The sequence below is a fragment of the Chiloscyllium plagiosum genome, unplaced genomic scaffold (genome assembly GCF_037043375.1).
Source record: "Chiloscyllium plagiosum isolate Xiang-an unplaced genomic scaffold, Cpla_swu_hap1 HiC_scaffold_19, whole genome shotgun sequence".
Classification (NCBI taxonomy): domain Eukaryota; kingdom Metazoa; phylum Chordata; class Chondrichthyes; order Orectolobiformes; family Hemiscylliidae; genus Chiloscyllium; species Chiloscyllium plagiosum.
Genome location: NW_028270157.1, coordinates 28,740,543 through 28,755,576, shown reverse-complemented (window position 1 = coordinate 28,755,576; position 15,034 = coordinate 28,740,543). Strand labels below are relative to the sequence as shown.

Genomic DNA, 15,034 nt, shown 5'->3' with positions numbered 1-15,034 from the left:
AGTGATCTGCTGAGACAGTCTTCCAGTATCCCACAATCCTCTATCTATGAGATGCTCGGAGGAAGGTCTGCCGGAGTCCTCCAGTATCCCAGAATGCTCTAACGTTTTCATGTTGGACGCGGAGCTGGTGAACGTGGTGGTCGGCGTGACTGATGTAAGTGATTGCTTTTCTCTTTTTTTCATCTTTATTAGGGAAACCAACAACTGTGGAATCGCAGCGAGTTGTGAATGCGATCAGTCCGGTTTGCTGAATTTCTGCCACTGCATACAGGAGCTGGTTTCAGAGGTCGGCCCGACGCCAGAAGCCCCCACCCCGTGCGCCTTACCTGCGGAGCAGACAAGGGAGTACCACTCTGCCCAGACCCAGCCATTATTGTGGCTTCAAACACATTATATTTTAATTGTTATTCTGGCAGAGTGTTTACGTTGATTTTAAAACTTTCTCCGCCTCTCTCCACCTTCCTACCTAGCTCCTCGGGATCGAGGATGACATTATTTCTATTCTGGGCTGATGGGTTTTCAAATAGCTAGCAAATTCAATCACATCTGCATGTTTTGCCACGCATGTATTTCTAAAGACTACCCTACACGGGGCCAGAGTGTACCCTCAAATCCTATCCCACTCGGCTGATCCTCGGCCCGCCGCCCGATCTATATTCCAGATTCTGCCTCTCAGAGGAAGGCTGGTAGATTAGGATCTTTCAGAGAATGATTTTGCTGTTGCAGTTGTTGTTAAATACCTTGGGTGTAAATAAATGTAACTTTTTAATGTTATCTTTATAATTACACCACTTACGTTAGCTGGAATATTCTTTTCAACTTAGCAACAGCATTGCAATGTCCTACTGTTACTGAAGTAGTGAACAAAGTCTGGGCTCATCATGTTCTGAATTGATCAGTTGTTTATTGGACCACTTTGATAACCTTTTGACAAAGGAAATAGAGATTTAAGTGTAACAAACATTACCAACAAAGAAGTTGAGTAGAAAAACTCAAAACTGAGGTAACAAAACAATCAATGTAAACTAAGCTGTCCAATGAAAGGAAGACATTCAGGAAAGAAGATTCTAAATGGAAATCATTTTCATTTGTGTGCAGGATATGTTTTGTTTTGCGTTGTAAAATACTAAGCAAATATTGCAGTTGTTCCTTCCAAAAAAAAAATTAATTCCCCAGGAGCATCTAATGTCAAAGACACTTGTGCCATACATTGCAAGGTATTGAGCATCCCCTCATACCATTAAGTTACCATCATGAAATCCTGTCAACAACACTGGGACTGCTACTGACCAAGAGTGTGATTTGAACACTCTCCGCTTGCCTGCATAGGTGCAGTTGCAACAACACTCTGAAAGCTGAATGCCATCCAGGACAATCCTGCTTGATTGACGCCCCATCTATGACATTCAAAATTCACTATTATATTCATTGCAGTGTATATCATTATGAGAGGCACTGTGGTAACTCACCAAGGCTTCATTGCTAACACTTACATTACATAACCTTTACCACCCAGAGGAAAGACAACCATATGTATGTGAACACCATTGCCTGTGTGTTGTTCCTTCTCTATCATTAGGTCAACTTGCTGAAATCGCTTTCCTAAAAATGCTGAATATATCACATGGACTATGATGGTTCAAGATTCACCACCACTACCACATCAAGAGCAATTAGAGATGTGCAGGAAATGCTGGCCCACCCACATTTAGCATCTCCCACATCCTCTGAGCAAATATAGTTTTGAAAGTCTGGTACAGCAACAGTACAATATTGAGTGTAGGCCCTTGAAATGTATTCAAGCAACTATGGCTTGTTGAGTTTAGTTCATGAACTAATAAAACTGTAGTAAAGCCTTTTGAAAATACCATTTAAAGTGAAACAAATAAAAATAATGTGTAAATCTAAGAAGGTTTGATATTGTGTTGGTGCATATGTTTGGCTATCTTTTTAACGTGAAAGTTGATTTCTGCTGTCTTGTCTCGTTTGTGCCTATCCAATATTAGAAATTAAAATTAATAGATAAGATGTTTCAAACATGGGGGAGAGAAAATTGAGAATTAAGTTTATTACTCAGTTCTATTTTGTTCAGTTGTACTAATTCACTAACAGTGTTTTCAATCAATGTTGAGGGGAAAGATATAAAAGAGACCCCCGGGGCAGCTTTTTCACGCAGAGGGTGGTGCGTGTGGAATGGGCTGCCAGAGGAAGTGGTGGAGGATAGTACAATTGCAACATTTAAAAGGCATCTGGGTGTGTATATGAATAGGAAGGGTTTGGACTAATATGGACTGGGTGCTGGCAGTGGGACTAGATTGGGTTGGGATACCTGGTCGGCATGGACGAGTTGGACCAAAGGGTCTGTTTCCATGCTGTACTTCTCTATGACTCTATAGATCAATACTAGATAATACATTTACTCAGTTTGCCAGTTAGAGAATAAAACCTTTATCTTATTTTACTCATATGTGAGGAATCAAAGAATAACTAGGGAGAAGGTAGAGCCAAACAGGGATAGCAGAGGGAACTTGTGCGTGGAGTCTGAGCAGATAGGGGAAGCCCGAAATGAATTTTTTGCTTCGGTTTTCAGCAAGGGATTTTGTTGTGAATGGAAACTTTGAGGAACTGGGATATAGTCTTGACCAGATCAAGATTGATGAAGTTGATGTGCTGGAAATTTTGGAAAACATTGATTGATAAGTCCCCAGGGCAGACCAGATTTATCCTAGGCTGCTCTGGGAAGTGAAAAAGGAGGTTGCTAATCCGCTGGCGAGGATATGTGCCTCCTCACTCTCCACGGGAGTTGTACCAGAGGATTGGAAGGAGGTGAATGTTGTTCCCCTTTTCAAGAAGGGTAATAGGAAATCCCTGTCACTTACAGACCAGTCAGTCTTACGTCTGTGGTCAGTGTCATTAAAGGCAGTCAGCATGCCTTTGTGAGGGGCATGTCATGTCTCAAATCTTATTGAGTTGTTTGAGGGGGTGACAAGACAGGTCAGCGAAGGTGGAGCAGTGGATGTGGTATGTATGGACTTCAGCAAGATAATTGATAAGGTTCCCCATGGTAGGCTCATTCATAAAGTCAGGAAGTATAGGATACAGGGAGATTTGGCTATCTGGATTCAGAATTGGTTGGCTGACAGAAGGTAGAGAGTGGTTGTAGATGGAAAATATTCTGCCTGGAGGTCACTGTTGAATGGGGTCCCGCAAAGCTCAGTTCTTGGGGCTCTACTCTTGTAATTTTTATAAATGAGTTGGATGAGGAGGTTATGGGATGGGTTAGTAAATTTGCAGATGACACAAAGGTTGGAGGTGTCATCGATAGTATAGAGGGCTACTGCAGGCTACAGTGCGACATAGACAGGAGGCAGAGCTGGGCTGAAAAATGGCAGATGGAGTTCAACCTGGATAAATGCGAAGTGATGCATTTTAGAAAGTCGAAAGACAGGACTCTTGGCAGTGTGGAGGAACAGAGGGATGCAAGTACATAGGATAGGGTTGTTAAGAAAGCATATGGTGTTTTGGCTTTCATTAACAGGGGGATTGAGTTTAAGAGCCGCAAGGTTTTGCTGCAGCTCTCCAAGTCCCTGGTGGGACCACACTTGGAATATTGTGTCCAGTTCTGGTTGCCCTACTATAGGAAAGATAGAGGCTTTGGAGAGGGTGCAACGAAGGTTTACCAGGATGCTGCCTGGACTGGAGAGCTTGCCTTATGAAGAAAGGTTGAATAAGCTCAGGCTTTTCTCTCTGGAGAGAAGGAGGAAGAGAGGAGACCTGATCGAAGTATACAAGATAATGAGTGGAATAGATGGTCAATGGCCAGAGATTTTTCCCCAGGCCAGGATTGACTGGTACGAGGAGTCGTAGTTTGAAGATATTAGGAGGAAGGTATAAAGGAGACGTCAGAGAGTTGTAAATGCATGGAATGCGTTGCCAGCTGTGATGGTGGAAGCAGAGTCATTAGGGACATTTAAGCGACTGCTGGACATGCACATGGATAGCAGTGAGTTGGGGGGTGCATGGGTTAAGTTATTATATTTAACATTAGGATTAAACCTCGGCACAACATCGTGGGCCAAAGGGCCAGTTCTGTGTGTACTTTTCTACGTCAATCTAAGATTAGACTTTGTGTAATTTCTTTTCTAAAATGCAGAAGGAAAAATGGCAAAAAGCCTAAGAAGTAAGTGGAAGCGGAAGATGCGGGCAGAAAAGAGGAAAAAAAATGCACCAAAGGAGCTTACTCGACTGAAACGTATACTAGGAGTGGATGGCACTGGTGACATCACTATGAATGATGTTAAAGAAATTGCAACTGTGGTACCATGTGAGAAACTGAAACAGAACCCAGCTGCAAATGAGGATGGTAATTTATTTTCTAAATTTTGGGAAACTATTGAGCAATGTTCCATATAAAGTGCACCCAAGCTTAAAGAAAAGGTACATCAAGAAAGGCTTATTATCAGTACCCACACTTCTTTAAAGGCCAGCAAATTCTAAAAGGCAAGAAAATCTGAAGCAGAAGTTTGAGACTAAATAAGATAATGACTTAGAATAAGAGAATGTAATGTCCCTTAACTTTGTCTGGAGGAATATGAGGAAGAAATTATATTATAAATTTAGAAGTGAGAATTGTGATGTAACTTTGTTTCCTTCTATAAATTTGTCAGAAGCCATGTTTAATCTTTTATATAGAACTCAAGTAGCTATTATTGACTGTCAGTGTCATGGTGACATTGCAACCAAATTTAGAGCTGCTTCTGTCCATGGCCACAGACTGCTTAAAGGGTTCAATCCCATCCTACCTAAGGATCCTAAATTATAATGTTCACAACATTGTCCTGCCTGACTTGAGGTAACGGTACATAATATGGATTAATTCTGGATCCTATCTAATTTGTCTACAGCAGATAATTGTTTATTCCATAAGCACTTAATTAATTGGCAGAGGTGCATTAATTATAGTCATAGATTTATATAGCAGACCCTTCAGTCCAACTCATTTGTGCAAACCAGACATCCCAATCTGACCTAGTCACATTTGTCAGCATTTGGTCCCTATCTCTCTAAACCCTTCCTATTTGATAATCCATTCAGATGCCTTTAAAATGTTGTAATTGTACCTGCCTCCACCACTTCCTCCAGCAGCTCATTCCATACACACGTCACCCTCTGTGTGAAAGTTACCCCTCCGGTCGTTTTTATGTTCCCTTTCTCACCTTAAACCTGTGCCCTCTAGTTTTGATTCCCACAGTAGGAAAAAGACATGGCTATTCACCCTATCTAAGTCCCTCATGATTTTATAAACCTCTATAAGGTCATCCCTCCACCTCCGATGCTCCTTGGGGGATAAAACCCCCCAGCCTATTCAGCCTTTCCCTTGAACTCAAAACCTCCAGTCCCAGCAACATTCTTGTAAATCTTTTCTGCACCATCTCAAGTTTAACAACATCCTTCCTGTAGAAGGGTGATCAGAATTGTACTCAGAATTCCAAAAATGGCCTCACCAATGTCCTGTGCAGCTGCAGTATGACATCCCAACTCCTATTCTCAAATGTTCTGGCCAATAAAAGCATGTGTGCCAAACACCGCCTTCACCATCCTGTCTGCCTGCAACTCCACTTTTAAGGAGCTGTGCACATCACCCCAGGTCTCTTTGTTCAGCAACACACCCCAGGGTTCCACCATTAACTGTATAAGTTCTGGTCTGGTTTGCCTTGGAATTTAATTTGGAAAGATGTGAGGTATTGCATTTTCTGCCAGTTATTGGTCCATCTGATCAAGGTCCTGTTTAACTCTGAGATAATAGTCTTCACTACCCACTACGTCACATGTTTTGGGATCATCTGCAAACTTAACTAACTATGCTTCCCATATTCCAACTCATTTATATAAATGATGAAAAGCAGTGGACCCAGCATCGATCCTTTGGGCACACCCCTGGTCACAGCCTCCAGTCTGAAAAGCAACATGTTATTACCGCCCTCTGTCTCATACTTCCAAACTAATTCTATATCAAATTGGCGAGGTCCCCCTGGATACCCTAGGTCAAAAAGTGTGGGGTTGGAAAAGCACAGCAGGTCAGGTGGCATCCGAGAAGCAGGAGAATCGATGATCGGGCTTAAGCCCTTCATCAGGAATGTGGTTGGGGGCTGAGAGAGAAATGTGGGGGTGGAGGGAAAGTAGCTGGGAAGGTGATCGGTAGATCCCATGTCATCTAACCTTACTAACTAGTTTACAATGTAGAACCTGATGGGGGGCATGGTGGCACAGTGGTTAGCTCTGCTGCCTCACAGCGCTAGAGACCCGGGTTCAATTCCCGCCTCTGGCGACTCTCTGTGTGGAGTTTGCACATTCTCCCCGTGTCTGCGTGGGTTTCCTCCGGGTGCTCCGGTTTCCTCCACAATCCAAAAATGTGCAGGTTAGGTGAATTGGCCATGCTAAATTGCCCGTAGTGTTAGTTGAAGAGGTTAATGTAGGGGAATGGGTCTGGATGGGTTGCGCTTCAGCGGGTCGAAGGGCCTGTTTCCACACTAAGTGATCTAATCTAATCTAAACCTTAGCAAGCACTTTGGTGAATTCAATACAGGCAACATCTACCATTCTGCCTTCATCAATCTTCTTTGTCACCTTTTCAAAAAACTCAAATCGAGTTAGTGAGATACGGTTTCCATGCATACATTCAAGATGAATAAATATTGCCTTATTAAAATAGCTTTATGCATGGAAACCGTATCTCACTAACTCGATTTGTTTGTAGGTGAAGGTGTGATGCTGGAAAAGCACAGCTGGTCAGGCAGCATCCAAGGAGCAGGAGAATCGATGTTTCGGGCAAAACCCTTCAATTTGGGAAGTAATTTAAATGTTTTCTAACACTCTAAATACAACTTATCCTTCACAGGCGATGCATTTCCAATGGATACAGATAATAAAAGGAGCAAAAAGACTCTTTTAAATGAACATGGACAGTATCCAGTATGGATGCACCCTAGACAAAGAAAAAAGATCAAAAGCCAACTGAAAAAGAAGCGAAAATCAAAACATCCAAAGGGACTGGTTTGCTAGACTTGTAAGAAAATAAAGCATACAAGAACTTAATTAGTTAAGATTATGATAAGACTGGAAATAAACATCAGTTTTGGAAAGCAGGTACTTCAAATGTTTTAATGTGTTGCCAGTGAAAGTGTTGTCATCTATGTTTTTAGAAATGTACCATAACAATTCTAGTATGATGTTCTGTACCTTTGAAGATTCTTGACTTGGAACATATTTTAGATTAAAAGGTTACCACAACAACAACAAAATGGCACTGATGTGAAAATCTGGTGTTTAGTGTTCTAAGGTTCACTTACACAGCAAGTTTAGCATTTCCCCATTAACCAAGAGTTCTTAGCTTACAGAACACAAAAGGGATTGATAGATCTGCTTATGTAGGTGGAGAAAATATCCTGAGAAGAACAATTAAATATATAAATTTCATCTAAAGAGATCTAGTCTTGGTAAAACTTCTACATTTGTTATCAATTCGTCTTTACTCGTGTCAAACATAATGTGCAGTTTGGCTGTCAGAAATCTTTTTAATAAATATACAATATTTTGTAATGTACCTAAATAAAAACTTGCCAAGAGCATTTGTCTAAATTCCATTGAAATATTTTCCAAGTTATTGTTTGCTCATTGCAATGTTACAGATTGTAGTCATCTAACTTGTACCATCTGAAACACATGACAGTGAGTGATATTAGGTGAAAATAATGACTGCAGATGCTGGAAACCAGATTCTAGATTAGTGGTGCTGGAAAAGCACAGCAGTTCAGGCAGCATCTGAGGAGCAGGAAAATCGACATTTCAGGCAAAAGCCCTTCATCAGGAATAGAGGCAGAGTGCCTGCAGAGTGAAGAGATAAATGAGAGGAGGGTGGGGGTAGGTAGCAAAGAGTACAGTGGGTGAATGGGGCTGGGGATGAAGGTGATAGGTCAGAGAGGAGGGTGGAGTGGATAGGTGGAAGGAAGATAGGCAGGTCGGACAAGTCATGGGGACAGTGCTGAGCTGGAAGTTTGGAGCTGGGGTGAGGTGGGGGAAGAGGAAATGAGGAAACTGGTGACGTCCACATTGATGCCGTGGGGTTGAAGTGTTCCAAGGCAGAAATGAGTGATATTAACCAAGAGAATTGGAATGTTCTGATGATGACTTTGGAGACTCAAGATGATGTCACCAATTTTCTTCGAACTCTAAAGCATATGGGTGGTAGTTGAATATAAAGCATACAAAATTGGGGTTACGTCGTCCTGACAAAAGTATTATTTATATCTAAAATATCATTTTTTGAATTTTAATTTCAGACCTATATATTGGTTACTTCTGTGAAGGTTTTTTTTTAAAATGTCAGAGACTTCTAGAATGGTGATTTAAATCCAGCATTTGTGATGAAGCAGGTGATTGCAAACCCCTGTGGAATCGATGGGAAGGTTATATAATTGAGCTTTCAGTGGTTGGGTAAACATTAAAGATTATTAACTTTGTTTTCAGTGCAAAGACAGAAGGGAGTTTAGAAATTAGTTTCTCTCCTAGGAGTTATGGGAACGTTACCCCCCAGCAAAAGGGTTTAGTTCATGAAACTTCCAAACCAGGAAGGATTAGCTAGAAATATGAAGGTTATTACAACTGAGAAAGTTTAGGCTCTCAAATTTGTGAAAAGTTAATGTTAGCAGATTTGAAAGGACTCCTCAAATTGTCACCATAGCCATCAGCAAAGAAACATTAAGTAGGCACTCTAATGAGTTTAAATAAAGTGTTAATTTAGCGAGTTTTGAGAATATTTGTGGCTTAGGTTGAGGTTCTGGATGTAGGTTTGCTCACTGAGCTGGAAGGTTTGTTTTCAGATGTTTTGTCACTATACTAGGTAACATCATCAGTGAGCCTCCAGATGAAGCACTGATGGTTTACGTAGGAAATCTAAACACACAAATGTAAAGCGGGCCATACCATCAGTGCTTTAACCGGAGGCTCACTGATGATGTTACCTAGTATGGTGACAAAACATCTGAAAACAAACCTTCCAGCTCAGCGAGCAAACCTACATCTCGGTGGTAATTTCTCTGAATGTGGGTCTATAGGATAGTGTTGGAAAACCAGTTTGAACTTTGGATGTTTAAGATCTTTCTAACTTTACCATCTCTAGCTTGCTTTGTCTTTTGTGTTAATATACCTCATTTAAATATATTTCAGCCTTGTGAATATGTCTGTGACTACCAGCCATGGAACTAACTAAACAAAATAAACATACAGTATATCAAGCCAGCTTTCATTCTGAGATCTGACTTGTTCAGTATTGCCATAAGTCAGAATCTAAAAAATGATATTTACCATACATTGCAGATAAGTAAAGTTGAAAGAAAGCTTTGCCTCACTAGTGATTCAGTCTGACAATTGAGTTTCTAACTCATTATTGACTTCTGGTTTTTGACTCAATCAGGTTTGGTCTTTGCAACTGTAATAACTCTTGTAGCCATTCCTGGTGCTTGTTGAATTCCTTACCCTAACACTTGTCATTTCATATTCCTTACCACTACACCTTGGGTTATCTTCTGTCTATTTTACTATCTGATTTCCCCATGATTGATCTGAATGATGGGAATTAGGGTCATTCATTAGTACAGGTTTGGGGATTTGAAGGAGGGGATGAGGCAAAATTGTTTGGATTATAAAGTAGTGGATTGTAAGTTCTTATTGAAACAGCTGCTTTTGATAGTTTGGTTGAAATCTCATTTATTACTGTTTAAGCTATTGTTTTTAAATTCAAACTTTGTGCTTTAAAATTTTTTACTTCTCCATAATATTCTATTATCAATCCCAGTTTAGTTTTATTGCTTGTAATTGCACTTTTGGACTGTCTCTGGTATTTTTATTTCTTTCTTGGCTCCTTGTGCATCTATTTCTTTTAGTTGTACTTTAAATTTTAACCTCATTTGTGCATTTTTAAAATCCAAATTGCAGAGTTTTTTTTAAGAAACGCTGTCTTTGTTATGTCCCCATTACTGGTCATTCAGTTTTTTTTTTATTCTGACTTCTGGTCTGGTTTTCTCCCATATTTGTTTATCTTCAATTTACTCATACATGGTGCTTTTCTTTGAACTTGCCTCTCCCAACTGTATGCTTTTCTTTTGTATGAGTCATAGAGATGTACAGCATGGAAACAGACCCTTCGGCCTAACTCGTCCATGCCGACCAGATATCCCAACATAATCTAGTCTCACCTGCCAGCACCCAACCCATATCCCTCCAAACCCTTCCTATTCATATACCCATCCAAATACCTTTTAAATGTTGCAATGTTGCAATTGTACCAGCCTCCACCACTTCCTCTGGCATCTCATTCCATACACGTACCACTATCTATGTGAAAATGTTGCCCCTTAGATGTCTTTTATATTTTTCCCCTCTCACCCTAAACCTATGCCCTCTAGTTCTGGACTCCCCGACCCGAGGGAAAAAGACTTTGTCTATTTATCCTATCCATGCTCTGCATAATTTTGTAAGTTTTGCCTTTTTTTATTAGTCTTGCTTCTATTTTTTTAATCAATTTATAATCTCCAAAACTAATGTTTGAAATGCATTTTTAAACAATAATATTGTTCTTTGTTATATTTTAATTGTAACTACTTTGATTACTTTCCCATTCTTCATTCCACGAAAACTTCCACATGCACTGTCACCAAACTCTCCAACATTTGGCTTTTATCCAAATCTCTTACAGTGTCAGAAATTAATGGTCCATGAGTTAACAAATGCATTTAGAAAGTACTTTGTGCACTAAAAATGGAACTGCTTTAATATGGAGAAATAGATGGCTGCTCAAATGGCTACAGCCAGGTCAGAGAGGAGAACGGACATGAAAAAAGGATCTTCATAGGCCAAAAGGGACAAAGGCAGTAAAGTGCAGTTTTATATTCATGCTCCAGCAAAATCATGGCAAGATTTGACCAAATTTGGCATCAAGAAACCCCAGTAAAATGGGTTAAGGGAGCAAACTCTGCTGGTTGAAATTATGTCTGGTATATACGAAAGATCGTCATGGTTGTTGGAGTTGAGTTATCTCAGCTCTAGGACATCTCTGCAGGAGCTGCTCAGGGTAGTGTCCTAAATCATTACATATTAGCTGCTTCATCAATGATCTTCCCTCCAATATAGGATCAGAAGTGTTTTACTAATGATTACATAATATTCAGTAGCATTCATGACCCCTCAAGTACTGAAGCAGTCCATTTTCAAATGCAGTAAATACCAGACATGTCAGACCACCAATGCTTCACTAGTGGTCCACTGACTACGTCACCTAGCAAACTGATTAAATGTTTGCAGAAAAACACATCTGCTTGGCGAACGAATCTATGGCCGCAATAAAATCTCAACAATGTATAATCTTGGGCTGACAAGTGGCAAGTAACATTTATGCCATGCAAATGCAAGGTAATGACCAATAAGAACCAATCTAACCACCATCCCTGAATCCCCTACTATCTACATCCTGGAGGGTTACCATTGACAAGAACCTGTGCCATATAAATACAGTGGCTACAAGAGCAAGTCAGAGGCTAGGAATACCGTGGTTAGTAACTTACCACCTGACTCCCCAATCCTGTCCACCATTTACAAGGCACAAGTCAGGAGTATGATGGAATACTCCCCTCTACCCTAGCACCAGCAACAGTCAAGAAGCTTGACACCATTCAGGACAAAGCACCCTGACTGATTAGCACCACATCCACAAGTATCCACTTTTTCCACGACTGACGCTCTGTAGCAGCAGTGTGTACTACCTACAAGATGCATGCAGAAGCCTACCAAAGATCATTGGACACAAGCTTCTAAACCCATGACCACTTCCAAGGGCAAGGGCAACAGATACTTGGAATACTGGCAAATTGTTCTCCAAGCCACTCAACATCCTGACTAGGAAGTAATTTGCCATTCCTTCACTGTTGCTGAATCAAATTCCTTGAATTCCCTCCCTAAAGGCATTGTGAGTCTGGCCACAGCACATGGTCTGCAATGGTTCAACAAAGTTGTTCACCATCACCTTATCAACAGCAACTAGAGATGGGCAAGAAATACTGGCCAGCTACACCCACATCCCACAAATGAATAAATAAAATCTCAGTCTTAAATTGGCACCCCTTCATTCTGAGACTCTGCCCTCTAGTTCTAGACTCTCCCATGAGAAGAAACATTCAGCATTTGCCCTGTCAAGCCACTGAAGAAGCCTATATGTTCAAATGAGATCACCTCTCGTACTTCTAAACTCCAATGAGTAGAATCCCAATCTGTTTAGTCTTGCTGATAATACAATCCTTCCATACCAGGGATCATCCTAGTGACCCTTCTCTGAACTGCCTCCAAGGAAATTATATCCTTCCTTAAATAAGAGGACCAAAAATGCTGATCGTACTCCACATGGGGTCTCACTAGAACTTTGTACAGTTGCAGTAGGCTTCCCTACACTTATACTCCAACACCCTTGAAATAAGAGCCAACATTCCATTTGCCAATGGTTATCTGGAGTAGATGGGAATATAGAATTCAAAATAACAGGTAAGCTATGATCTTACAGAATGTTGCAGCAGGCCCAAGGGGCTAAATTATCTAGTTCTTCTATATTGTAAACTTGTACATAGCTTAACAAGAGAGTATTTTTTCAAAAGTGGGAACAATCTGCTGTGCAGTTCTTATGTGCAGTTTATTTTTAGAAGCTTTCCTTCCAATGGAAGGAGATAAAACTAACATTGTTTTGAGTTGGAAGAAAACAAAAACAAAAAAATTGGGGCAGCGCAATGGCTCATTGGTTAGCACTGTTGTCTCACAACACCAGGGACCTAGGTTCAATTCCAGCCTCAGGCGATTGTCTTCCCGTGTTTGCATGGGTTTTTTTCCAGATGCCCAACAACATGCAGGTTAGGTGGATTGACCATAGTGTCCAGGGATGTGTAAATTAGGTGCATCATCTCAGGGAAATGCAGGGTTACGGGCATCGGTGGGGTGTAAGTCTGGGGTGCTCCTCAGAGAGTAGGTATGAACTTGTTGGGTTGAATAGCCTGTTTCCATTCTGTAGAGATTCTATGAAACCAAGTATTTTCAAAACAACCCCAGTAGGGGTCTACAGACAGGCAAACAGCTTTTACCAGTTTTATTTTTTTCTTTATTCATTCACAGGATGAGGACATTGCTGGCTAGACAGCATTAATTACACATACCTAACTGCCTGGAGTCAATTAGATTATTGTGGGTCTGGTGTCACATGTAGGCCAGACCAGGTAAGGATGGCAGTTTCCTTCCCTAAAGGACATTAGTGAACCAAATGGATATTTCCGACAATCAACAATGGATTCGTGGTCATCATTAGACTCTTAACTCCAGATTTCTTTTATGAATTAAAATTCCATCATGTGCCATGGCAGGATTTGAACCTAAGTCCCAAGAACATTATCTAGATCTCTGGATTAACAGTACTTACAGGAAGCCTTATTATAAAATAATCTCGAACTTCCACAGCGAACTTCCAATTCAATGTTTTAAAGAAATAACTACTATTGTTTCCACTTAACCTTGAAATCAATCAACATTCCAGTACCTTTACTACATAAGTTTTCCAAGTACAGTATATTAAATATAAAATGGCTTTTTACATGTGCACCTTTGGAAATAAAATGAAATATTTTTCAATGCAATCGGTTCCAAGTGATCGATTGTGTTAGGGGACTCTCTAGTCCAAGGTACAGACACGTTTCTGTGGCCAGCAGCGAAAAATCAGAATGGTGTGTTGCTTCCCTGGTGCCAGGATCAAGGATGTCTCAGAGAGGGTGCAGAATGTTCTCAAGAGGGAGAGGGGCCAGCAGGAGGTCATTTTATACATTGGAACCAACAACATAGGGAAGGAAAAGGTTGAGATTCTGAAGGGAGAATACAGAGAGTTGGGCAGGAATTTAAAAAGGAGGTCCTCGAGACTAGTAATTTCCTGATGCGACAAGCTAGTGAGAGCAGGAATAGGATGTTAGAGCAGATGAATGCATGGTGAAAGTGAGGACTGCAGATGATGGAGATTAGAGTCCAGATTAGAGTGGTGCTGGAAAGGCACAGCAGGTCAGTCAGCATCCGAGAAGTAGGAAAATCGACTTTTCAGGCCCTTTATCAGCCTGAAACATTGATTTTCCTGCTCCTCAGATGCTGCCTAACCTGCTGTGCTTTTCCAGCACCACTCTAATCCAGATGAATGCATGGCTGAGGAGCTGGTTTATGGGAGAAGGATTCACACTTTTGGATCAATGGAAGTTCTTTTGGGGTAGAATTGACCTGTACAAGAAGGACAGGTTGCACCTAAATTGGAAGGGGATTAATATGGTGGCAGGGAAACTTGCTAGAGCTGCTAGGGAGGATTTAAGCTAGTAAGGTCGGGGGAGGTGTGACCCAGGGAGATAGTGAGAAAAGAGATCAATCTGAGACTGGCACAGTTGAGAACAAAGGCGTCTCAAACAGTCAGGGCAGGCAGGAACAAAGCAAAGGACTAGGTAGGACTGATAAATTAAATTGCATTTATTTCAATGCAAGAGGCTGAACAGGGAAGGCAGATGAACTCAGGGCATGGTTAGGAACATGGGACTGGGATATCATAGCAATTACAGAAACATGGCTCAGGGATAGACAGGACTGGCAACTTAATGTTCCAGGATACAAATGCTACAGGAAGGACAAAAAGGGAGGCAAGAGAGGAGGGGAGTGGTGTTTTTGATAAGGGATAGCATTACAGTTGTACTGAGGGAGGATATTCCCATAAATATATCCAGGGAACTTAGTTGGATGGAACTGAGAAATAAAGGGATGATCACCTTATTGAGATTGTATTACAGACCCCCTAATAGTCAGAGGGAAATTGAGAAACAAATTTGTAAGGAGATCTCAGCTATCTTTAAGAATAATAGCGTGGTTATGGTAGTGGATTTTAACTTTCCAAACATAGACTGGGACTGCCACAGTGTAAGGGTTT

The 15,034-nt window shown here is 40.9% G+C and overlaps 1 protein-coding gene across 1 annotated transcript; it reads left to right on the top strand.

The window, feature by feature from the left end:
• Positions 1-17: 17 nt before the first annotated feature.
• Positions 18-9,297, top strand: llph (LLP homolog, long-term synaptic facilitation factor). Its single transcript, XM_043709645.2, has 3 exons — positions 18-154; positions 4,154-4,363; positions 6,899-9,297. The coding sequence occupies exons 2-3, from the start codon at positions 4,162-4,164 to the stop codon at positions 7,060-7,062; spliced, it is 366 nt and encodes a 121-aa protein (XP_043565580.2). The 5' UTR covers positions 18-154; positions 4,154-4,161; the 3' UTR covers positions 7,063-9,297.
• The last annotated feature ends 5,737 nt before the right edge of the window (positions 9,298-15,034 follow it).